Below are 25,303 nucleotides of genomic sequence, written 5' to 3' on the forward strand. Positions count from 1 at the left end.
AATCTCAAGCAGGTCCCACACTGTCAGCACAGAGCTGGACACGGGGCTTGAACTCACGAACCATGAGATCACGACCTGAGCCAAGACCAAGAGTCAGACGTCCAACAGACTGAGCTACCTCGGGGCCCCTTGAGTATTCCTTTAAAAATAACCTGACACAAACAAAGAAATAAACAAAAAAAATCTGACATTACCAAGAAGAACTGAACATGTGTATACTCTAGGGCATAGCGATTCCACATACGGAAATATACACCACAGAGGAGCTTTGCAACTCCCTGCTGGGATGGGTATACAAGTGTGTTAAAAGACCATCCCCTCAGCCCTCAGGGTACCCAACTAAAGCCCAAGGGCCTCCTCCATTTAGCACACTGCATCAAACAAACGCTGTCATTTTTTCAGTATGCTGTGCTTCGAAATTCTTGCAAATGATTACCAGAAGATATGTTCCTAATAGCACTGTATGTAATATATTGGGGGGAAAAAAAAGGAAACATACCATATGGCCAAGAGTAGAACAGACATATAAATTCTGGTCTAGTCATGCAACTGGAATACTATACAACAGTAAAAGTGAATAATGATGTAATTTCAAAAATATATCACTGAGCCTAACAAGTCACAGAAGACGTACAGTGTATATCATTTATTTATAAAAGTTCAAAAATTGGAAAAATTAAACAGTATGTTTCCTGGAGTTACACAGGTGCTAAAACTATGAAGAAAAGCAATGGAATGATTAACACAAAATTTATGAGCCTGGTTCATGGGAGAGGGGGGGCCAGGGCTGCCATCAGGAAGCACACAGGGGACCTTCTGAGGCAGTATTTCCCAACCTTTTCCAAGGCACAGCATCCGCAGAAGATGCTATTATTAGTGGTGCCCAGCAGGAACTAGCAAATGCTGCTGACCGGAGGAGACCAGTTCACAGGCTCCCCCAACCCAGCCCAGGCCCCACACGGACACTGCAATGACACAGGGCTCGACATCTGGGGAGCAGCAGTCGGGAAGCTCTGTTCTTCAACGCTGCTAATGTTTCTCAGGCTGGGTGGTGGGAACCAAGGGCTTTTATTATTTAAACTGTATACACTTTATACGCTTTTTTGAATGTATGAGGTAGTTCTAATAAAAAAAAAAAACTAAAATCAAAGTCTCAAGGTTTCCTACAGTCTGGCCTGAATCCCATGAAGTCTGACCTTTTACTGCTACTCCAGCAAGCTCAGAGCAGCCCATTCCCACAAACACTATGCTCTTCTCCCCTCTGACTTTCTGCTCACATGACTGCACCCAGACTGCATTTCCTCCTCTTCTCCACCTGTCCATTTCCTCATCACCCTTCAGGTTCAACTCACGCTCCACCCCCAACTAAACTGTCTGACACATCCACTTTCAATACTGGTTAATTTGGTTAATTTCAATATTCTTACAGTCCAAATCTCTCATGTAACCTACGTATGTACTTCCTTGAATTGTTACCTGACTTTACAGGTGCTTCTACACCAGTAGAGAGCAGAAAGAGGACTGGATTTGGACCCAGAAAATGTGGCTTCCAATTGCCCAGCTATAAGACCTCTGTCAAGTTTCCTTCACCACCGGGAGCCTCTGTCTTCTCATCTTTAGAATACCTCAAACTGATGGAACACATGTCAATTAAGCCCCACTCGCCCCACAGAGCCACGCTCAACAAACACTTATGACTTTGGTGAGTTTTTAACGCCACAGGACTGAAGAGGCAGAAACCGTCTCATACACAGTAAGAGAGGGAGTGAGATGTTCCACATAAATAGCAAAGTTCTAGAAAAGTGAAGCAGATCTCTTTAAGTCACATAAGCTTCGGGATTTTAGTTTAATTACTTTGGATGAAAACCTCTGTAAAGTGCAGATTAAGTTCCCTTCTTAGAAGGGCGTCTGGGTGACTCAGTTGGTAGAGCATCTGGCTCTTGATCTCAGGGTCGTGAGCTCAAGCCCAACCTCGAGCATGGAGCCTACTTTAAAAAAAAAAAATTCCCTTCTTAGACATGAGATACAGATGATCCTTTAACCTTTCAGTAACGATTTAAGGCCAGGATTATGAATTTCAATTACTCTACTGCAACCTAATATAGTGACTCACTACACTGACAGTACAGTGCTAATTACTGTAGCTATCAGATTGTGGTTGCTTTTGTACTTCTCTTTCCACACTGCCATTAGATTATTTTTTTAAATATATTTTATTTATTTTTTTAAGTAAGCTCTATGCCCAACACGGGGCTCAAACTCATGACCCCAAGATCAAGAGTCGCACACTCCACCAACTGAGTCAGCCAGGCGCCCCTCTACCATCAGATTATTAACACTTATCTCTAATAATTTCATTCCCCTTTCATTTGTTACTTCTAATTTTGAGAAGCTTGCTAACAGAAAACAGGTCACTTTTGCTGCAAAAGTTTTGGATGCTAAGGAGCCCTTTTTGTAGGCTTAGTGATTGATAGCTATGTCTAGATCTCTGAGGTGGCTGGATAAGTCACTGTCACCACACTTCTCTTATGGAGTATGTCATACTCACCAAGCTCCATGCATATGCGCTGAAAAACTGTTGCAGAATTCGAACTGTATGTTCTACTGATAACATACTAATGCCAATCAGTAATACTGTCTTTATATATGGATAATAATTGTTATCACCATGGAGCACTTCTGTGCCAGGCACTTTAAAGAAGTATTTGTAATATAAAGGAAACCACCCATGGGATCCATTCTTAAGCACAGCAGCACAACTTACCTGCAATAAAATTAAACAGATTTCCAGTTTTGCTGCTTTGCCAGAAAAGATCTTTACATAACTGTGGTAATATCTGCAACTGGGTGACTGGTGCAGGTGCCTGGACTTTAGTAAAAAGGGCAACTAAGAGAGCTCCATAAATTGGGAGAGTTCCATGAGGAGTCTATGACTGACAATGGAACTTCTAGAAGTACTTGAAAATCTGACCAATGAACAAGCATTCTTAGTAGGCTTTGTACAAGCTATACAGTCATGTTTTTTTTTCCTATCTGCCATTAACTCCAGGTTATAAAGACTAGTTCCTAAAGAAAAAAATAATAACACAATAATAACTATATATGACATTTCCGAAAAGCATACCTCACTGAACTGCTGGAACAAAAAGGATGGCAAAAAATCCTGAGGTTGTAAATCAACAAGAGGCCCCGTCCAGTTACTCTGAACAAAAAGTTGCAAACTGCTTACACCAATTAGGAATATCAGCTGTTGTCTGCATAGAAGAATAAAGAAACAAATATGAACCACTGTGCAACCACAACTAATTCCATTTCAGTTTTGTTAGGAAAAATGTAAAATATTACCCAACAGTTATTGAGATTATCCAAGTATTACAAAACAAAATTTCTGAAACCTGAACAATTTATGTCTCAACGTCCAATATTACAACCGTGAGCCACATAAGGCTCTTTTAAACTTAAATTAATTACAATTAAATGAAATGTAAAATTCTGTCCGTCAGTTGCACTCCCTATTTCAAGTGCTCAAAAAGCACATGTGACTATTGGGCTGTCATACTGGACAGCACAGGTTTTCCAATGACAGCTAAAACCAATGTCTTTCTAGTAAATGTATTCAGTCTGTTTCTCTATGAAAATTTCAAATAAAATTCTACCTTTCAGCTGCGTCCAAATCTGTTGAGTAATCCAGGAATGTTACTATCTGCTTCTCAAGGTAACTGTCAATCTTTTCTTCAGTCATTGTGGTTGAGTTAAAAATATTTTGAGTCAACGAATTTAAGAATATGGCCTCAAAGTTCCCTTCTAGCAGCAACTGTAAGAAAGATCCACTCTCTGCAATATAAAAAATTAGTCCAATAATGCAAAAGAACCATTTTTTTCAAACTGTAAATGATAACACCATTAGGTAAATCTACCATTTTAGTATGCAAAATTTTTTAAATGTATATCCTTAGAATGCCTACTGTACATTAATCACAAAGCACTGAGCAAATTCCCATCATTCTACAAACATCACCTCTTCTACAATTAGCAGCTCATCCATACAACGAGCAGCAAGGTAGAAGACAGACCCAGGAATAATATTCCTCATTAGTAAGTACAGTAAAACCTTGGTTTGCAAGCATAATTCATTCCGGAAACACGCTTGTAATCCAAGCACTGGTATATCAAAGCGGATTTCAAGAACCATTGGCTCAGTTGTGTTCATGCGACATTCGGTGACACAAGACATCGTTCATTTATCAAGTCAAACTTTATTAGAAATGTTTGCTCATCTTGAGGAACACTCGCAGAACGAGTTACTTGCAATCCAAGGTTTTACTGTATTGTCACCCTTCTGTTGGGAATTCAAAAAGATTCCTACTGACAAGAGAAAAGTTTCCATAAACAGGGGTCTAAGGCCTTTCATAACCTGGCTCCTCCTACCCACACTATACTCCCTGAGGCAGAGCTGGTTCACTCATTTTTCCCCTAATACCCCATGAATATGTCTGTGATTTTTCCTGCTGGGCTCTTCTCCACTTGTCTCATTCTTTAATCAAAATTCAGCTCAAATCTGACTTCTTCCCTGAAAATTTTCCAGATGACCAGACTTCAAAAACTACCTCTCTCCTGAAGCACCTATTGCTTGTGTGTGCACACACACCTATTGTGTGTGTACACACACACACACACCCCGCTTATATACTGTCCTAGATTGTTACTTCTCTTCTGGATTCAGCCTTAATCCCACAACCAGATGTGCCTATATCCTACATTTATCACTAGTAAATATGCCTTTTAACCCTACCTCTCCTGTAAATGTGTACTGTTCACAAGAATTACATCTTTGCTGCCTCGTTTTAGCTTTTCTGTTTCTCAGCGGTGGGACCTTGAATAAATTATTTAAACAATGTATTTAAATGTCTTCAGCTGCAAAGTGGTATTAAATGTAGTATATACCTTACATGTCTATTACAAGGATTAAATGACTGTATAAAAGTTAAGGACTTAGAAAAGACGCTGACATCGCCATCGGTGTCATCACTGAACCGAGGCGGTGAGAAGTTTGGGGTAAAGACAAGCACAGAGCCCAAGGACCCCACCCGCTACATCAAGGATGCAACAATCCAAAGCTTTAAGGAATCAGCTAGATTTGGGCAGAAAAACAAAACAAACACGGAAGAATGAAAACCCAGCCGCCGCCACTCTTTCTCCTCACAGTCGACACGCTGGCCTACGTTCCTGGGAGGTTCGCCTTTCTCACCTGATTCGGTTACTCCCTCCTGCTTCCACTGCTGCCGCTCAGCCTCAGTGGGGAAGCCCCTCAAAACTGCCAGCTCCGATATCCACATCTCCCTGGACATCGCTGCAGCCCAAACAGGTTCCTACGAGGGTCACACAGGAGTCAACTAAAGAAGGTGAAAGGAGGAGGGCCCAAAGACGCTGAAATCTCGTGGTGACAGTTCCTGTGAATACACCCACAGCCTTAGAACTCCATGTGCAGACACAGGAACACAGACGCGGCCATGGCAGCAGCGCGGGACACCCTGGGAAAAAACATACACACTCCGCCCCGGCTTCCGCCTAAGAGACCAACCAAGGTCTTAGTACTGAGCATGCCCAGTAGAGACGCCCCGCCCCGAGCGGGCAATGGGCGGGTTCGAGGGCGGGTCTCCTCTTTAGGGGCGGGGGCCGCGAGCTGTAGAAGATTTGAGCGGCGTGGAGTCCTCTTGCCCCACCCGCCGCGGACCGGGATTAAATAAAATGAGGCTAAACGGCGGTCTTGGTCTGAGAAGAAGAGGTAATAGGAAAGGTCTACCGCTTGGATTCCTAAACCTTTTTGGATCAGAACCCTCCTGACTACCTGACGCGGGTCCTGGCGGCAAAATGCACGTGGGCCCTTAGTGCCAACATTTGGGTACCGTCCGGCAAGTTAGGGACCTTCTGAAGTGGAGTCCGCGAACTCCGGGTTAAGAACCTCGTCCGCAGAGACTAGGTCTTTATTCTTAGAAAGAATGAAAGTGTGAGGAAAGCATCGGGGCGCCTGGCTGGCTGAGGCCGGGGAACCGGCCACTCGATCTAGGGGTCGTGAGTTCAAGCCCCATGTCAGGAGTAGAGATTACATACCTCTATGCACACATACACAAACAAATACAAACCAACTTTAAAAATTAAAAAGTGTAAGGAAGGTATCTGGTTTTGACGCTGCCACTAAATCATGACCGAGTGGGGCATGTGGCCCGGCGGCTGGTGCAGGGAAGGAAGTTAGTGGAGGAAAGACTGACGCCAGAAACCTGTCACCCCTGCGGGCCTGCCGCTGAGCACGGAGCTGGCGCCTCATTCGCATTTCTCCTTGTCCTTTCTTCCACGTAGCCGCCCTCCTAGGTCGAAACGGAGGCTCAGAGACCCAGGCCTCAGCGGGGCGGGACGCCACCCGAGTGGGCCTGACACCTGCCCTCCGAGAATGGAAAGCCCCTGCACGATCCAGGGCAATCCCGACCGCGCAGCCCTCCTGCGGCAATAAAAGTGCAAGAGATCTCTGAAAGAGCCGCTCCTGGGGGGAATGGTGCTCGGCTGCTGCAAGAAGCCAAAGGAAGCCAGACTTGAGCTGTGAGCGAAGAGCAGAAGCCCGAGAAGGTCTTCTCATTGAAAAGTAATTAAAAGTTATTTGTGCGGGAAATGATATTTAATCAGGGTGTCCATCCGTATTGTTGTTGTTTTTTTCAGCACAGAATCCAGCACTGTCTAAACCATTTGACAGTAGAAACACTGACCACTACACCATTCCTCGGGTGCCTGTAGAGCCCCCCTGTCCCACACAGTGAACTTGGTGCTTTCTCTAGAATTCAAGGTTGGTTTGTTTGCACTTGAGGAGTGCCTGGGCGGCTTAGTGGGTCAAGCGTCCAGCTCTGGGTTTCGGCTCAGGTCAAGATCTCACGGTTTCGTGGGTTTTAGCCCCTTGGCAGGCCCTGCACTGACAGTGTAGAGCCTGCTTGGGATTGTTTCTCTCTCTCTCTCTCTCTCTCTCTCTCTCTCTCTCTCTGCCCCTCCCCCCCTCGCGCTGTCTCTGTCTCTCTCAAAATAAATAAATCAACTTTTAAAAAATCCTTAAATGAGATATGCTTCACAATCATAGTAATTAAGTATATTAATCTCTCTTCAGGCAAAATGGACTCCAGGAATAAAAATGTGGGAGAAAAAAATATGGTCTCAACTGAAAAAAATATATATGGAGTGGATACTGAGCTGATGGGCAGGGCAGGTCCACTTGGGGATCCATGGAGTGCTTTGCCTGGGCGGGTTGCTGGGAACCCTGATGTCACCATCTATTAAGTTCTTTTTTTTTGAGCTGGCCAGATTTCTCAGAGACTCTTTTTTTTTTTAAGTTTATTTATTTATTTAGAGAGAGAGGAGATGGGCAGAGAGAGAGAGTCCCAAGCAGGCTCCATGTTGTCAGCGCAGAGCTGGAGGCAGGGCTCCATCCCTCCAACAGAGAGATCACAGCTTGAGCCAAAATCAGGCGGCTTATCTAAATGAGCCACCCAGGCACCCCTCTCAGAGACTCTTTAAATCTCCTACCTAGACAGTGAGGGTCTGGTTGCCAGAGTTCCAGAGCCAAGTAGAGCAAGAAAGCCAGGAGTGTCAGCATTCAAGATCCAGTCTGAATATCAGACCATGTAAAGACCACTACAGTTGGGGTAGAGGGAAAGGAGTGGGCAGGGGTTCCAAATGACTGAATCAGCTTTGCCTCAATCCTCCTCATTTTAGCCCCTCCTCCTCCCACCCCATAATCTTCAGTCCCAGGGGTATCTGGTGCTCCCAGCTGCTGAGTCTTTTGAGGATTCTTCAGTCTGATTGCAAGTGTGCCTTAGTTTTTTCCATTGCATTTTTAGGATCATGCCTTCTCTGGTCAGCTACCTCAGTTACTAGCTCCCAGACAGGGTTACCCAGCCTCATGGTCTCCTTCCCTGTTGAATATGTCTTAATTTTTTTCTTTACTATAGATGTAGTGGGTTTTGAAGAAGAAGAGGTGGCATATATTGAATACGCCATGTTTACCCTAGAACCTTAAATTGTAATGTAAATGAACTTTCTCCAAGCAGCTTCAGGTTTGATACACATTATGTGTTTTAACTAATCTTATCTCATATCTTTCTACGTAGTAAAAAGGAGGCAGGACTGTAACCAGCATTTCATGATCCTTCGATCCTTTTTCATATTCATTAACAAATCTCATGTTTAATAATAATTTTTAATTACTGTGTGTGGCAGCATTTTTAGCAATAGCCAAAAACTGGCTACAACCCAAATGTCCATGCATGGATGAATGAATGAACAAATTGTGATATATTCCTATAATGGACTAGTATTCAGCTATAATAATGAATAAACTATAGATACACACAATATACACAAACACCAAAGTAATTATGCTGAGTAAAATAAGCCAGGAAAAGTAATATATGAGTCTATTTATATAAATCTAGAAAATGCAAAGTACGTTATGACAGAAAGCAGATCAGTGTTTCCCGGGGGGGGGGGGGGGGGGGGGAGGGGAATGCAGAGGAAAGCAGGGACAGATTCCCAAGAGGAACAAAGACATTGGGGGGGGGGGGGGTAAGAGATATGTTCAGTATCTGATTGTGCTAATGATTTTATGGGAATATACATATGGAAAAACTTTAACTGTTCAGTTAAAATACGTGCACCTTTTTCTATGTCAACTATACACACTTATATCTCAATAACACTGTTTTCTAAAAAAGTGTCCATTGTATAAAACATAAAATCTTCTCTCCCAAGACTAGTATTCAAAAGTGTTCACCTGACACACAATTCTTTCTTCTCATCCCACTGCTGGTCCTCTGCTCTTTCCAAGCATTGTGTCTCTCAGAACAAAACCCCACAACTACCAGGAACCCTCCAGAGAGTTAGCTGGGTCTGTGTCCTGTGGCAAACAAATTAACATGGATTGAAATTATAAGACAAAGAAGATGTGGTGTTAAACACAGTTCAATGGATATCTCACTTAACTCTCAATAACTCTTTAAAGTAAATATTATTAAGCCAATTTTTCAAATAAGGAAACTGAGAAGTAAGTACCTTGCCCACGATTGCACTAAGGTTTGAACCTAGTCTGACGCCCAAAGTTCCATGCTCTCCACATCTGGTGAACAAAGGTGGGTGAGAAGTATGTGACTGGTCTGCAGGACAGAGCAAGTAGGTAAATAAGTGAAATAACTTCCCTAGCAAACATACTAGAAACAGCTCTAGAGCCTAGGTCAGTACAGGCGCTAAAAATCCCTAAAAGCAAAGATTGGAGAAGCAGAGGAAAGAAAGAATGTTTGCGGGTGAGGGTGGAATATTGGTATGAATAGAAGTCAAAAGAGACAGAACAAGGAGCTACCCTCCTTAATGAAAAGCAACCAGATCCCATAAGGTTTCCTTCTTTGGAAACTGCCCTGGTCAGTAGGGACTGAAGGCAGGCAGCCCCGTGATGTCCTCCTAGGTTTTACTTTGTCCTTGGGCTCCTAGAATTTGACTCTAAACACTAACATAGCACGCTCCCCTCAAGAGTATGCTGTTTCCCCCACAAAGCAAAATAAGACCCTTCCCTCGATAGGTCTTCATTCAGGTGAAAATACGATAAGGCTTTCAACAAGACTTCACTAGATGCAAAATGGATACAAAGGAGACATAAGTATAGATATAGGAACAATGCTGCTTTGTCTCACATAATCCAGGCTTGATCCAACCAGCACCATATAGAGAGTGCCATCTCTCCCTCAACTGAAGAACTCTTAGGCATGCTTAGAATCACATAAGGGGGCCTCCTCCCCTGGGTGGGAAGCTCTAAAGGGACCTATGTATCACAAACAAACTGACTCAAAGAATATATGAGTAAGGGTTCCTGTCACTTAAGATCCAAGGACACAAGGTGACCTTGAACATCTGCCCTCTTGATTTAGACTGTTGAGACTCCAGAGAAAGGCTTTTCTACATATTATCTATGTCCTGATGAATTAAAAATACAGGGAAGGTTTGAGTTGCAGAAGTTCATAGGTAAGAGAAAGGACAATTAACTTGTTACAATCTCTCTCTTGGCATGAATGTAACAGATTCTTGCACAATTAAGTGTCTTTTCTCAATAGTGATGCTACTCTTTGCGTTCTATTTTTGGTTCTGGAGGTACCAAAATTTTCTTTACAACGCATATGGACAGTAGCTAGAAAACATTTCATGGTTTTAAACAACTCAGATGTACCATTCAAATGAGATGTAATACATCACCAATTCTTCACATTAGCCACTAGATGACATCAAACCCTAGAACTGTTGAATTGTTTTTATAAAAGATTGGATTAAATGTTTAAAATATTTTAAAAGTTTAGCTTTCTTTAACCAGCATGAAAGTTTTGAGAGTCATTGATTATACTTTGCATTTTTAAAAAAAAATTTTGACGTTTATTTATTATTGAGAGAGACAGAGACAGAGACAAAGACAGAGCATGAGCAGGGGAGGTGCAGAGAGAGAGGGAGACACAGAATCCAAAGCAGGCTCCAGGCTCTGAGTTGTCAGCACAGAGCCCGACATGGGGCCCAAACCCACGAACGGCGATTTCATGACCTGAGCCGAAGTCGGACGCTTAACCTACTGAGCCATCCAGGCGCCCCAATTATAGTTTGTATTTTGCTTTTAGTTTTAATAAATAGTTTTAGGGGAAAAATAGAAACTTAACATTTTCTTAAAAATTTACATTTTTGATGAAAATACATTCAAACTTTATATACTTGGAATAAAATTACATCACATATTTTTAATTGTTTAGTTTATTGGTGTTAATAGGACCAGGAAAAGGCAAAGAATGGATTCTCCCTTAGAGGCTTCAGATGGAGTTTAGTCCTGCCCACACCTTGATTTCAGACTTTTGGTCTCCAGAACTGTGCATGAATAAATCTCTGTTATTCAAGCCCCCAATTGGTGGTAATTTGTTACAGCAGCCCTAGGAACTGACACAAGGATTAAACCATCATTAAGATTTTGTTGAAAGAAAGTCAACATACATACATACATAAATTCTATGGGTTATGAAGATAACATTTGTCAAAGTAGGATGATAGGACATATTTCACATAGAACTATTAGTTAGAGGGGTGCCTGGGTGGCTCAGTCAGTTAAGCGTCTGACTTCAGCTCAGGTGTCTATCTCATAACTGGTAAGTTCACGCCCTGGGTCGGGCTCTGTGCTGACAGCTCAGAGCCTGGAGCCTGCTTCAGATCCTGTGTCTGTCTCTCTCTGCCCCTCCCCCCACTCATGCTCTTTCTCTCTCTCTCTCTCTCAAAAATAAATAAACATTAAAAACAATCACTTTAATAACTTAAATATTAGAATATCCAGCATGTGTATCTCCCTTTGCATCTTCCTGTATAAATGTCATGGGCAGACTTCTATGTGACTTGATCCTTTTACAGTTTGGAAAAAGAAATATTCCCTTCCAGTCACCCTGTCTCCTCAATTCCACTTTTGGGTCTGAAGACACATCTTTTATAACATCAGAGCCACAGACATCCTGTCATAAAATTGTGTGCATACAGCATGGGGAGGGCTTTTCCTTCTCAAGTATGTAGAAGAAAAATTGCTTAAGTTTGAGGAGAGTATCACGTTTAGGGGGAAAGCCAATCAAGATATACGAGAATGGATTGAAAGAGTTACCATTTTGGAGCAGTTAATAATGGTTCTCAAGCCTGGCTGACCTTTAGAACCACCTTGGGAGTTTTATCATCATCTGCCTGGAATCAACTCTAATTAAATCAGAACCTCAGAGGGCTATGGAGATTCCTCTTCTCAGCAATTTTTAAAGCTTCTAGGCGAGTCTAATAAGTGGGAGATGAGAACCATGAAGTGGCATGTGGCATGGATACTGTGCTAGGTGTTTCCCTTAAGTCATGTTGATGATTGATACTTATAACAACACTGTGAGACCGTTGTTGTTATTTCCAATTACAGAAAAAGAAACTGAATCTTGGTGAAGCCATTTAAGGCCATAGAACTAGTGATCTGAGAGAGCCAGCTGGCTCTGGTGTCTGTCCCTTGCTCTGTAATCCAGCAGAACATCAGTGACTGGGATTCAGAGTGCAAACTTGTAAATCAGCCAGAAATACCACAAGTTCCGGGGAAGGGGTATTAGGCCACTTTAGGCCAAAAGTGGGACCAGATGAAAGCCACTTGTATGGAGAATAACATTGCCACAAACTGAGGGAGACTGGCCCTTCGGCTGGCCTTTAAGCTTGCTGTGCCAACGACAACCTGCCTCACCCGTACGCTCATACAAGCCATCCAGGGGCAGCCTCCTGTGCCGAAGCTCAGCCTGGCAGAGATGGGCTCGCTCTGCTAAACATGCATCTAAGTGCCAACCACCAAGAGTGTCAGCGAAGTAGCTCGAATTCCCATGATGTGAAGTCCTCTGAAAGGCTGCCAGTCCCCGAACTCCACACTGCCCCTCACCCTATGGAAAATCAACACTGCTCTGCTGGGACAGACTCTGCCTGACCCACACAATTTTCCCTCACGTAGAAAATGTCCCCTCACTTAGAAAATGTCAGGAGGTGAATCGTGTCTCCCCCCCACAACCGCTACCCCCAAATTCATACATTGGGATGCTATCCCCCAGTTAAGACCTCTCAAAATGTGGCTGTCTTTGGAGATAGAGTCTTTAAAGTGGTAATTAAGGTAAAAGAAGGCCAGTAGGGTGGGCCCTAATCCATGTCCTTATAAGAAGGGGCGATTACAACATTCACATGCACAGAGAGACCATGTGAACACACAGGGAGAAAACGGCCACCTACAGGCCAAGCCAGGAGGCGTCATGCCAACACCTTGATCTTGTTTAAGCCTCCTCCATCTGTGTTACTTGTTACGGCAGCCCCAGCAAACTATGTAGGAAGCAATACATTCAGCTTTGTCTTTTTATTTCACGTACTGATTAGTGAGTGGTCTCATAATCCTTTGACAAATTTAGAGGATTTTATTTTTAAGTGTTTATTTGCTTTTAAGAGAGAGAGTAGATCCGAAGCCCTGATTGAGGGCTTGAACTCATGAACCGTGAGATCATGACCTGAGCCAAAGCCAGACACTTAACAGACTGAGCCACCCAGGCGCCCCCACCAACATCCAGGGATACTCCTAGAGCCAGTTCTCTGTGTTGATCTCTTATGGAACAAAAATACAAGTTGAAGGTCTTAGGACGAAATAAATGAGTAAGTCCTATGGTGCTCTGGGCCAGAGGTAAACAGATGGGTGATGGAAGAGAAACAAGGCTTGAAATATACAGAGAAAATGTCTATGGAAAATGTTTCCAATAATCAGGTATCTAAAATTGTGAGAAGACTAGGGGCACCTGGGTGGCTCAGCCGGTTGTGTCCGACTTCGGCTCAGGTCATGATCTTGCGGTCTGTGAGTTTGAGCCCCGCGTCGGGCTCTGTGCTGACAGCTCAGAGCCTGGAGCCCGCTTTGGATTCTGTCTCCCTCTCTCTCTGCCCCTCCCCTGCTCACACTCTGCCTCTCTTTCTCTCCCTCAAGATAAATAAAAATTTTTAAAAAAATGAAAAGAGGTGCGCCTGGGTGGCTCAGTCGTTTGAGTGTCCGGCTTCGGCTCAGGTCATGATCTTGCGGTCTGTGAGTTTGAGCCCCGCGTCGGGCTCTGTGCTGACAGCTCAGAGCCTGGAGCCTGTTTCAGATTCTGTGTCTCCCTCTCTCTCTCTGACCCTGCCCCATTCATGCTCTGTCTCTGTCTCAAAAACAAATAAACGTTAAAAAAAATTTTTTTTTAATTGTGAGAAGACTCAATCCTCATCAGTGCCTGGCCAAAATGGAACTCTACTCCTGTCAGGAATATGTTTGACTTTTACACAAGGTTTATGATGTGCAGCTCACAAAACCTGGGAGGGTGCCTGACTTGAGGTTTGCAATGATCGTGCAGGTGGAGAAGAATCAGCATCCCAGCCAAATACTTAGAAGTGACATTCTCCCTGACGGCTTGGCGTATGGAGAAGGGCTGAGAGAGGGCAATGAAGTCACGGCCTGAAATGGGGAAGCTGTGTCTGATCTTGACCTTAAGCAGACGGAGGCCCTATTTTCTTCGAAGAGCGTTGGGCTCACTGTGATTGTCTGGCTGCTGGACACAAAGGAGACTTGTGTTCTTCCTGGTCACACAGTGACCTGTTCTCAAGGTCCCAGAAGAGTATGCTGCCCAATCCCTTCTGGAGGAATTCCTGGGGAACTCTGAAAAGAATACAACCAGTGATTTCAGCAATGTCCCTGACATCACACCTGGTCTGGAAAGGAGTCAGACTTACGGAATGCTGGACCTGCCTTCCCACAGGGAGAAAGTGCAGTGGACATTCAGGGACCCTGCACTTTTTTGGGCACGGATCATCCTGAATTACTTGCTCAGAATTCCTCTTCCCACCCAGACTCAGGCCACCGTGAGCGGAGAGGGTGTCAATCTGTTCATCACTGCGTCCATAGAAACAGAACACTTCGAGCCTTTTCTGCCTCTTTTTTTTTTTCTTTAGTGTATTTTCATCTTATTTTAGAGAGAGTGAACACAAGTGGGGGAGAGGGCAGAGGGAGAGGGAGAGAGAGTCTTAAGCAGGCTCCACGCTCAGCAAAGAGCCTGATGCAGGGGCTCGATCTCACGACCCTGGGATCATGACCTGAGCCGAAATCAAGAGTTGGCTGCCTAACTGACAAGCCACCCAGGCTTCCCTGCCTGATTTTTTTTTTTTTAAACTGACAGGACAGTTTTTTTTTAAACTGTCCATTTATAAAAAGCTTTTATTTATTTAAAAAAAAATTTTTTTTTAACGTTTTTTATTTATTTTTGAGACAGAGAGAGACAGAGCATGAACGGGGGAGGAGCAGAGAGAGAGGGAGACACAGAATCGGAAGCAGGCTCCAGGCTCTGAGCCATCAGCCCAGAGCCCGACGCGGGGCTCGAACTCACGGACCGCGAGATCGTGACCTGAGCTGAAGTCGGCCGCTTAACCGACTGAGCCACCCATGCGCCCCATAAAAGCTTTTAAAACCTAAACCACTATAAGAGAAAATTCAAATGCGCCAAAGGATTAAAATATGTTGGTTGACAACAAGAACAAAAAATAAAGAAATTACAGAACCAGCATTTTTTTTTTTTATGGGAATCATGGAATACAGAATTTATGTGTTGGTGGGACACAATCCTATTGGAATACTATAAACAGGGTATATGTTCGTGGGTGAGGTTGTATGTTTTATGCATCCCTACCATCAATAATAACAAATATTAATCAACCATAATGGAAGAAATAAGGAATGGTCTTCCTATTCAACAGTTACAAAATATTATAAAAACCGTGGCCTGTAAAGAGATGATCAAGAGATTACAGCCGTGAAAACAATAGCAAAAAGAATGCAGCCAAAATATGTATATTTCAATTAGTGTTAGGTTATTTTTGGCACTTTATGTTTGTAGCATTTTAATTATGATCTCTTTTTCTCACTTTAAATATCCACTTGTGTAAAATTTAAAAAAATTTAAAAAAAACAACAAAAAGACAATTATATTGTAAAACTGCAAGGACAGAAGACAAATAGGAAGTTAAATTAAAACTACTGTCAACAGTCAAATAAAGGGCTATCATGAAGGATTTTCATCAAGTTCAGGAAGACAAGTAAAAGAACAAGACATTTAAGACAGGTTATTATCCTGAACTAAAGCACTGTACTAATTAATTCAATTACCTATGAAACTCTCAGATGGAAAAAAAAAAATGTTTAAGAACAGCAGGGTAAAAAAAAGAGATTTAAATAAAGCTCCTAGATACATAATAAAAAATACACTACATAAGGCAAGTTCAGAAGCCTTTCTGTTAAGGTTAGATTAACCTTAAAATCCAAAGATCAAATCATTAAGCAAATTAAGGTTTAAAAAAAAGACTTCAGGAAAGTTTCAACCACTATTCTTTTTTTTTTTTTTTAATGTTTATTTATTTTTGACAGAGAGAGAGAGAGAGAGAGACAGAGCATGAGCGGGGGAGGGGCAGAGAGAGAGGCAGACACAGAATCGGAGGCAAACTCCAGGCTCTGAGCTGTCAGCACAGAGCCCGACGTGGGGCTTGAACTCACAGACTGCGAGATCATGACCTGAGCCCAAGTCGGAGGCTCAACCGATTGAGCCACCCAGGCGCCCCTTTAAAAAAAATAATAATTCAGGGCGCCTGGGTGGCTCAGTCGGTTAAGCTGAGGTCCTGATTTCACGGTTCGTGAGTTCGAGCCCCACATCGGGCTCTGTGCTGACATCTCAGAGCCTGGAGCCTGCTTCAGACTCTGTGTCTCCCTCTCTCTGTCCCTCTCCCGCTCATGCTCCGTCTCTCTCTCTCTCTCTCTCTCTCTCAAAAATGAAATAAATATTAAAAAATAAAAAAAATTTCAATAAATATTTATTAAATACCTCTAGTATTCTGGACACTCTGTTGGCAGCTAAGGTTACCAGTAAGTAAACAGTCCCCAAGCTCAGGAAACTTGCAATACTGTGGAAGAGACATGCACACAACACAAAGAGAAACAAAGACCTTGCTCCCAAGTGTGATAAAGCCCTGGTGTGCTAGAGTTGGCCAGAGCCAGTGAACAAAAAAAATTCAACCACTATTGTAGAGTAAACCCAACGTAAGATAAAGGGAGCCTAACACTCCCTTTTATAAAGGGTGTCATGCATGGACTACAGAATTCAATCGGAAATACATGTAATTGCCAGGTTAAAAAATATCCAATGGGTAGCTAGCTATTTCCAATCTTTGGAAGTAAACAATGAGAAACCCGTGTCATTTAAGTCTCAGGACACAACCAGCTAAAACTAGCTACAAGAGCTCTAACTAGTCCCTCTAAATAATGAGAACAGCTTTAGGGAGATGGGGCTCTGTGGCCCCTTGAAAAGAGGGAGAAACCAAAGAAGGAAACCTGTAGGAAGGCTAGGGAAAAGCGATAGCAAAGAACAGAGGTGCGGGATGGGAGCAGGCGGAGGAATGAAGATCCATGTCTCCGCTTGTGACCTAGCCCTTGGAACAGAGGAGGCCAGGAAGGTGTAGAGGATCAGTATTCTGAGGCCCCCAGTAGCCTGGACATGGCTGGACCAGGCATTCCCTCCCTGGAGAAATAGAAGTGTATTAAATTGAAAACACTGTCAAAATAGTGACCAGTGCAATTTCTTCCTGCATAAGAAAATATAGCTGGTGCAACTTGAGCAGGAACACAGGAACATAGAAGGAAACCAGTCATTTGGTGGAGGCCGTGGGGTCACTACAGGGTCGCATCGAGGGGCTAAGGGATGGAAGCCAGAGGATGCCTCTTCTATCTAGGAAATGGACAGGTTCAGAGGACTCAGATCAGCTCCTTTAGCTTGAAGCATCAGGTGAGTTGATGCTGAAAGATGGAAAGCTGTGGGGAATTGGGCAGCTTTTCAAGAGAAAAAAGGGAAAGGACTTTTTTTTTTTTTTTTTTTTTTTTTAAAGTAGGCTCCATGCCCAACGTGGGACTCGTACCAAATGAGCCAGTCAGGTGCTCCAGAGAGAGCTTCCTTCTTTTTGGGGTGCCTGGGTGGCTTTGTCGGTTAAGCATCTGACTCTTGATCTCAGGGTCGTGGGTTCAAGCCCCGCACTGGGCCCGTGCAGGGTCTGAAGCCTACTTTAATTAATAAATAAATAAATAAATAAATAAATGAATAAGAAAAAACAAAGAGCTGCCTTTTAACCTGCCTGGCACCTTCCAACTTGAGCACATGGCTTTTGCATTCTTACCACTATGTTGGGCTGGGTGGGAGCATAGAATGGGGGATGAGACCCAGAGAGTGGTTTAACCTGTTCCAATTGGGATCCAGACAGGCCTAGGACCAATACCAAAATCAATCCCTGTTAGAAAATATAGGATTCTTTGGTCTTTGTATACGGATGCGCTTTAAAATAATAAAGAAGCAGTTAAAATCACAAAGGAAAAGATCAATAGATTATTTCATGGTGGTTTAAAACTTGAGAAAAATTAAAAGGCCATTTGGGAAAGATACAGTAAGAATGATAAAAACAATAAAATCCTACTACACAAGGAGCTCATATATATTAAAACATTAAAACAATACATAAAAAAATGGGAAAGAGGTATAAAATCATCATTGACAAAATAGAAATTCAAATGGCTAATAAATAGATAATGTTGAAGAAATGCAGATATAATCATGTTTGATGATAATAGGAAAAATGCTAGATTAAAAAACTATAATCTCCAATGCTGGCCAGGGCACAGCAATGTTAACTGATACTGGAAGTAAGAATCAATACAACTTCTCTGGAAAGCAATTCATCATTATATATATCAAAACCTTTGACCTAGTAACTTTATTTCTAGGATTTATCAGAAGGAAATAAAGGTACTGACCATGTTAATCAGTGCATTATTTGTAATTAGAAAACAGAAATAACCTAAATGTCCAACAGTAAGGGATTGGGTAAGTATATCCATATTACGTAGCCATTCAGTTTCCTTAAGGATAAAAAGTGTTCCTAACGTGTTGTTAAAAAGCTGATAGAAGTGTATATACAATGTAACAATTGCATAGAAAAGAGAAGTATAGAAAATAGATTTGGAGCAAAAGATACCAGAAAACTGTTTACTTTCGCAGTTTGTATTTTTCAGGATTTTCCCAACTTTCCATAGTGAGCTGTACATTAAGCTATAATAACAATAAAACCACTCAGTTTTATGAAGCCAGATGAACCCAAGAGCTGCCAGGCTCTGACTGCCTTGCCCAAGACTGGAGCATCAGCATGGCAGCTTGGGCCAGGCTGCTGGCTCCAGTCCTCTGCTACCCTGGCTGCCTCCTCCAGCTGAGTCTGTCTAGCTCCCCGCCAGGTCTGCAACTGGATCTGTTACTCCCATGTCTAGGCTGACCCAGTGGGCATGAAAGTTTCCATCTTGGAATCTTTTGTTCTAACCAGTCTCATTGCCTCACAAGATGTGAGGCTTGTTTCAGCAAAATACTATTCTAGCACCTACACAAGGTCATACCAGAATACAACTTTAAGTGTATATATTGCTTGGTTACAAAAAAAAAAAAAAAAAAAAAAAAAAAAGGCCAACTGTAGAAATTCGTGTACTTAAATAATCAGCTTTGGGTTAAGGACTAAATGGCCAGGGAGTACTGCCTGGCTCGGGGCCAAGCCTCATTTGAGTTGTTGAGAACAGTGCTGCTCAATTCACGGTTAAGATTGCTCCCAGGTGGCAGTGGGCTAAGTGCAGAAAGTGAGAGGAAACAATGTGACAAGCTGCACACTTTTTACAGCATTGTATAAAGTATGGGATGGGTCTCTAGCGGAAAGGAACCAAAACCCTTGACTCTTTACCAGGGTAAGACACACTAACTAGAACACCTCACCTCACCCACCTTATCCTACATAAACTGAATCACAGGACATCAAAAAAATATTTATAGTACTTTCTACATCTGACTTTGAAGATATTGGTCTTAAAGCTACAATGGTATCTAAGCAGTTTATTTTTGTACTTTAAGATAAAAGTCTTCTTAGCTGATAGTTTTATGAATAGACCAATGGTCTTAACTGGTTTCCAAATTTCTTCACATTTTCTGCACATGCTGTTTTGGATCTAGGCCATCCTATGCCTGCTGGTTTTTGTTCCATTGTTTTCTAAGGCCTTCACGCTTACCTTTCCTACCCCCCCCCAACCCCCCCCCCCCAGACTACTTAGCTTGTAAACATGCTGGTTATTCTTATACCAAAAATATGTATTTCCCCCCCCCCCCCTTCCTTTCTACCTCTTTGTCCTAGTTTATGCTCTACCACTTGGACTATAGTGGGCTCTTAACTCATCTCCTTACCTCCCCATAGTTGGTAGAATCATCTTCCTGAAACAGTACGACTGGGTTGCTCCCCTAATTAAAGCTCCTTGGGAGCTCTCCATCACACACAGGATGTTACAGCTCCTTAACAAGAGAAGTCTTCCATGATCCAAGCCCTCCTATCTAACGCTATGGCCTAACATTTCATTTGACTATCCCATTGTCTCTGACAATCCAATGTGCTATTAACTCGAGCTCTCCTCTTGTTCTCTTTTGTCTGTGGTAACTTCTGCCTGAATTCTTTATCCTCATCCTTCCGAGACTCAGGATATTTTCCTTAAGGAAGCCTTTCCTGACCACATCACCTCAAACATTTTGCCTGAGCGAAGTGCTCCTCCCCTGTGTTCCCAATAGTACCCTGTAAAGAACTCTTTCTGGGAACTTAGCAATTGTACCGACATCAAGTTTCCACGTCTGTCACCCAACCCTGAAGTTCGGGAACCTGTACTTAGTACCAAAGTGAGTGCTCAAATGTTTGCTGGCATAAAGTCAGGATCCCAGAGGGAACCATTTGAAAGTAATCAGTCTCAAATTCAGACTTTTAGGTTTTGTTTTTTTAAAAACATGAATTGGACCTTATCGTACTGGTATTGTTACTTTTCTTTTATAAAGCCCCCTGAAGACTAGTGGTGTGAATTGGAGAAAAAGGACCTAGCCTTATTTTAATGACTAAAAATTAAATCCCAAGGGGCACCTGGGTGGCTAAGTCGGTTAAGCGTCCAACTTCAGCTCAGGTCATGATCTCACAGTTTGTGAGTTCGAGCCCCATGTCAGGCTCTGTGCTGACAGCTCAGAGCCAGGAGCCTGCTTCAGATTCTGTGTCTCTCTCTCTGCCCCTCCCAAGCTTGTGCTTTGTCTCTCTCTCTCAAAAATAAATAAACATTAAAAAAAAAAAATCACAAGTTGGAGGCAAACAGTACACTTGATATAGTAGCTTTTATCTTCTATCCCTCACAGAACCCTGAGAGACCAAAAAACAAAAAGCCTAGAGGATGGAGGACTGTCCTTTTACTTCTTACTGTTACCTAGAATTTAGCTAGCATGTATGTGGATGACATTTAATGGACTCTTCTTCCTCATAAATGGTCTTTATTTTGTCACTCTTGGTGTAGCTCATCACCCACCAGATCGAACAGTGTGTGTTTGAGAACTTTTTGTTTTCTGGTCACATACAGTCTGTCCCCTCCTTTGTCCATGCTTAAGGAGCACTACCCCTTGTACATCAGAGAGTATCACGCTCCCTAGCTCCCCTGTTGCTTCAGAGAGCAGCTCAATGTTCAGAATACAGTTTCTCTTGGTCAGCTCCAGATTCAAGGTTCCCACAGGCCACGTCATTTTATATACTTAGCTTTTCCTTTGTGATAATTGGTCTTTGAAAAATATCCTTTCCTTTCCCAAGCTTAGGTCTTGGAAGTGTCCAATTCTTTGTAGAAACAGCATTTCACACCATGGCAAACTGTTTTAGAAAGAAGACATACTAATACACCTAAGTCTTTATTTATTTGGCTCTAGGAAGAATTTGCATGAAAATGAGCCTATATGGCAGGTACAGAATGTACTGTAACAGCACCAGAGAGGTATCCTCTCTGCTCTACAGAGCCTCAATGTTTAATACATACATGTGACTTTAGTAATAAAACCAGAGTCCAGGAAAAAAGGAGCCCTTTAGGAAAAAATCAGTTTAGAGTGACTTTTCAAATTGACCATTCCTTTTCATATACTTAAATTCAAATAACGGATACATTCACAGGCCCAAATGTTGGCATAGAATAAAATCATGTTCATTTATTTTTTTCTGCATCTTAGAATTAGAAGGCATAAAATTAAATACGTTGAATGTAATAAATTCATCCATACAAGTGCAAGTCTCCAGCTATAATGCATTTTATGGCATATTTATCATTTAAAAAATGTACCAGTAAATCAAAAAAGAGGGAATATGTCCATTTAACTTTTATTTAAGTGTATGTAGGAGGTCTTCAGAAATCAAATATGAGCATGAAGATATGGCCAAACATAAAATCTATCAAATTCAGTGAAAAGTTGCTGACTTTAAATAGTAGTTGTAAGAATGACCAATATATATTCTTTGTTAACAACCCCTCACTCTACAGTAAAAAAAAAAATAAAATAAACATTCAGTAAACATTCTTTCCTAAGGTAGTTTCCCTTATATATCAGTGATTTATCCATTTCTTTGTATACACAAATTTGTTGAACATACCAATCAGTGGTTCTCACAATTGAAAAATAAAAGCACAAAAAAGTTTACACTCTTGTACAGGTAAATAAAGATCACCTTGAATTAAACTGGATCTCCTTAAGGGCATAGTATAGTTTCAGTTTCAATAACTATTACATAATTAGTTTCTTACATACAAATATTGACATATTTGGCTTGTGCTTCAAAGCCTTTGTGTCTACGAAGTCCGTGTCAACGCAGCTCATAATTTGAAGTCACTGGGGAGATCCTTACTGCTGCTGGGTTTGACCTGATCATGCGTTAGAGTCCCCTCAGCACCGGCTGTGGCACTGCACATCTCCGAGGCATCATCAGCATCAGGGTCCAGGCCTTCGGGACAGGGAAGTTTTAGCAGCTCTTCCCGGAGCTGAGCAGTGTGACGCTACATGGGGGAGAGTAAGTGATACTGGAATAAACCCTGGGATTCTAACATAACGTCAGCTGAGAGAGGAGATGAGTTTAAAACAAAACCCAAAGCGTTAGGCCTACAAATACTTACTGAACACCTTCCTTATGCTAGTTATTCTAAGAGGCAAAAATCTCGAACCTCAAAATAACTGACGTTGCTAAAAAGCCCTGAGTAGCATGCCCATAGACCCTACCCACGCCTCCACCCCTGGAGCAAAACAGCATTACTTATGATATAGAAGATACCGTTCTTCTGCAATACACACTCTTTTAAATTAAAGAGAGTAACCTCTTGACTAATACATCTTGCCTCTGGCTAAATATTTTTGAGAGAAAGTCTGTAAATGAAAATAAACCCATCATTATTTTACTAAATGAGATTCATCAGGCACAGCAGGTCGATGTATATAACATTTGCAATATGTTTCACACTAATTACCTCACTTAATGCTAGAAAAAACCTTAGAAACAATTTTACCAACATAATTTTTTTTTAATTTAACCAAATGAAAAAGAAGATTTAGAGAGAGTGTGTAATTTTGTATTATACTATACTGCCATTTAGGGAAAGATACAGACTTGTTAACAGAGAGTGATTAGTTGTCTATGAATATTAAGTTGTGGATTATAATTTTCTAGTGGGAGAGAAACGGCCTCAAATATCACACCAGGGGTTTGAAATTTTGTTGTTGTCAATAGCTGACTTTGAAAATTAACTAACCAACATTTACAAAACAGTTTTTAAGTAGGAGGCACAGTGTTCAACACTGACAATGTAAAAGGAGCAGAATAAGGAAGATAAAATCTCTGACCTCAGAGAGACTAAATTTTGGTCGGAGGTCTAAGATGCATTAACAAGGTAAGACAACTACACACTTGCAGCCATTTGTAAGGTTTTAAAATGGATTAACACGCTGGTGACTCGTAAGTTCCCTACCCCAGTTTCCCTTCCACTGTGGACAACAGGAGAAAACAATTAGGGAAGGAGAAGGAAAAATTTGATGGTTTTAATCTTTGCATCCTTCGGATTCCTTTACCGTTTGGTGGCCATGGGTCCGTCAGTGAATATACAATAGGGCTCCTTTTAGGAAGGCTTACTCACCTTGAGAGCTGCCGCATGGTGAGACATAGTCCTGCCTACCCGCTTATCACTGCTGTACTGCTGGATGTCTGCAATCCACTCCTCGCACTGGGCCATGATCTCAACTCTTTTCAAGTAAAAATGTTTGTGTATAACCTTAAGAATAAAACAGTCAAGGGAACAAAGTTTGTTAAGGTCAGAATTTAAAAAGACAGAATAAGGGGCATGACAAAGAAATGAAATTTATACATTTTTTAAAATGTTTATTCATTTTTGAGAGAGAGAGAGAGAGACAGAGCGTGAGCAGGGGAGGAACAGAGAGAGAGGGGACACAGAATCAGAAGCAGGCTCCAGGCTGTCAGCACAGAGCCTGACACGAGGCTCCAACTCATGAACTGTGAGATCATGACCTGAGCTGAAGTCAGATGCTCAACCGACTGAGCCACCCAGGTGCCCCACAAAGAAATGAAATTTAAAAGACAATTACAATGTTTTTGTCTCCATACAACTTAATTTAGTGAATTCTGTATTAACAAGAAAGAATCATGCTTTAAAAAAAAAATTTTTTTTTAATGTTTGTTTATTTTTGAGAGAGACAGAGACAGAATGCAAGTGAGTTAGGGGCAAAGAGAGAGAGAGGGGCACAGAATCCAATGTAGGCTCAAGGTTCCGAGCTGTCAGCACAGAGCCTGACGCAGGGCTCAAACTCATGAGCTGTGAGATCATGACCTGAGCCAAAGTCAGATGCTCAACCGAATGAGCCACCCAGGTACCCCGGAAGAATCATGCTTTTGACATCAGAAGACATGTGCAGAGATGCCCAGCTCTACACAGAAAATAATGCCCAAGCTCAACCAGACAATAAAATAGTTAATCCTACTGGAGAAAATAAAGATGTATATAATGCAGTATATTCACAAAATGAGTAAATAACCAGGAGAAAATAATTAGGAAAGTATTGACAATAGAAAAACTGTCAAATTTTCTATCTTGAAAAGAGAACTCTACAAATACCTAAATAACTAAAGACATTCAAGTGTCAAAGGCATTTACACAGAAATCAGAATAGAGTCCTAAAAATAGCACTATTACTACTTTCTTAATTTTGTCTTCTGGTTAATTTTTAGATAAAATAGTATTAATACATTATAAAGTTAACTTTCATTATAATAATTATAGTTTGTATTTGGAATTAAAAAAATTATCTGAAAAATTAAATACAATTTCTTCCTGTTTAAGTAGTAGGAGTCTACTTCTATTCAATGTAAGTCAGAAAATAGATCAATTTGGAATTATTATTAAATCAATTAAAAATATTATTCTGTATGCTGGGTGAGCCACTATATTCCCATGAGCTTATCTCCCCTAAAGAAAAGGCAATAATACCTACAAAGTTTTATTAGGGGAAACTGCGAATGGATGTAACACACCAGTCAGATCCTATTACATTTAACAGTTTCTGCTCTTGATGCCTACAGGGACATAGAAGTAAGACACTGCCTGACATGACGAACCATGACAACCACAGAACCAGACAAGAGGTAGGTGAACCAGAAAGAGGTACTTAAAAAAACAAAAATGTACGGAATTGTTGGATCGCTAGATTGTACACCTGAACCTAATATAACAGTATATGTTAACTAC

The 25,303-nt window shown here is 41.7% G+C and overlaps 2 protein-coding genes across 13 annotated transcripts in view; both read right to left on the reverse strand.

Annotated features, from left to right (window-relative positions):
- TTC27 (tetratricopeptide repeat domain 27) overlaps positions 1-5,553 on the reverse strand; it is a 187,915-nt gene extending 182,362 nt beyond the window's left edge. The window contains exons 1-3 of the mRNA XM_053891008.1: positions 5,249-5,553; positions 3,657-3,834; positions 3,125-3,254 (exon numbers count right to left, since the gene is read on the reverse strand). Of these exons, the coding sequence (XP_053746983.1) occupies positions 3,125-3,254; positions 3,657-3,834; positions 5,249-5,348 (408 nt within the window). The 5' untranslated portion in view covers positions 5,349-5,553. The remainder of the gene's footprint in view (positions 1-3,124; positions 3,255-3,656; positions 3,835-5,248) is intronic.
- Positions 5,554-21,409: 15,856 nt separating this feature from the next.
- The window catches only part of BIRC6 (baculoviral IAP repeat containing 6), a 222,596-nt gene continuing 218,702 nt past the window's right edge, over positions 21,410-25,303 (reverse strand). For all 12 annotated transcript variants that reach the window (XM_053891020.1, XM_053891019.1, XM_053891011.1 and 9 more), the window contains 2 exons: positions 23,681-23,815; positions 21,410-22,552 (listed from right to left, as the gene is read on the reverse strand). In XM_053891020.1, coding sequence (XP_053746995.1) covers positions 22,373-22,552; positions 23,681-23,815 — 315 coding nt within the window. In that variant the 3' untranslated portion in view covers positions 21,410-22,372. The remainder of the gene's footprint in view (positions 22,553-23,680; positions 23,816-25,303) is intronic.

Source organism: Panthera pardus, unplaced genomic scaffold, assembly GCF_024362965.1.
Source record: "Panthera pardus isolate Hobbes unplaced genomic scaffold, ASM2436296v1 HiC_scaffold_26, whole genome shotgun sequence".
NCBI lineage: Eukaryota > Metazoa > Chordata > Mammalia > Carnivora > Felidae > Panthera > Panthera pardus.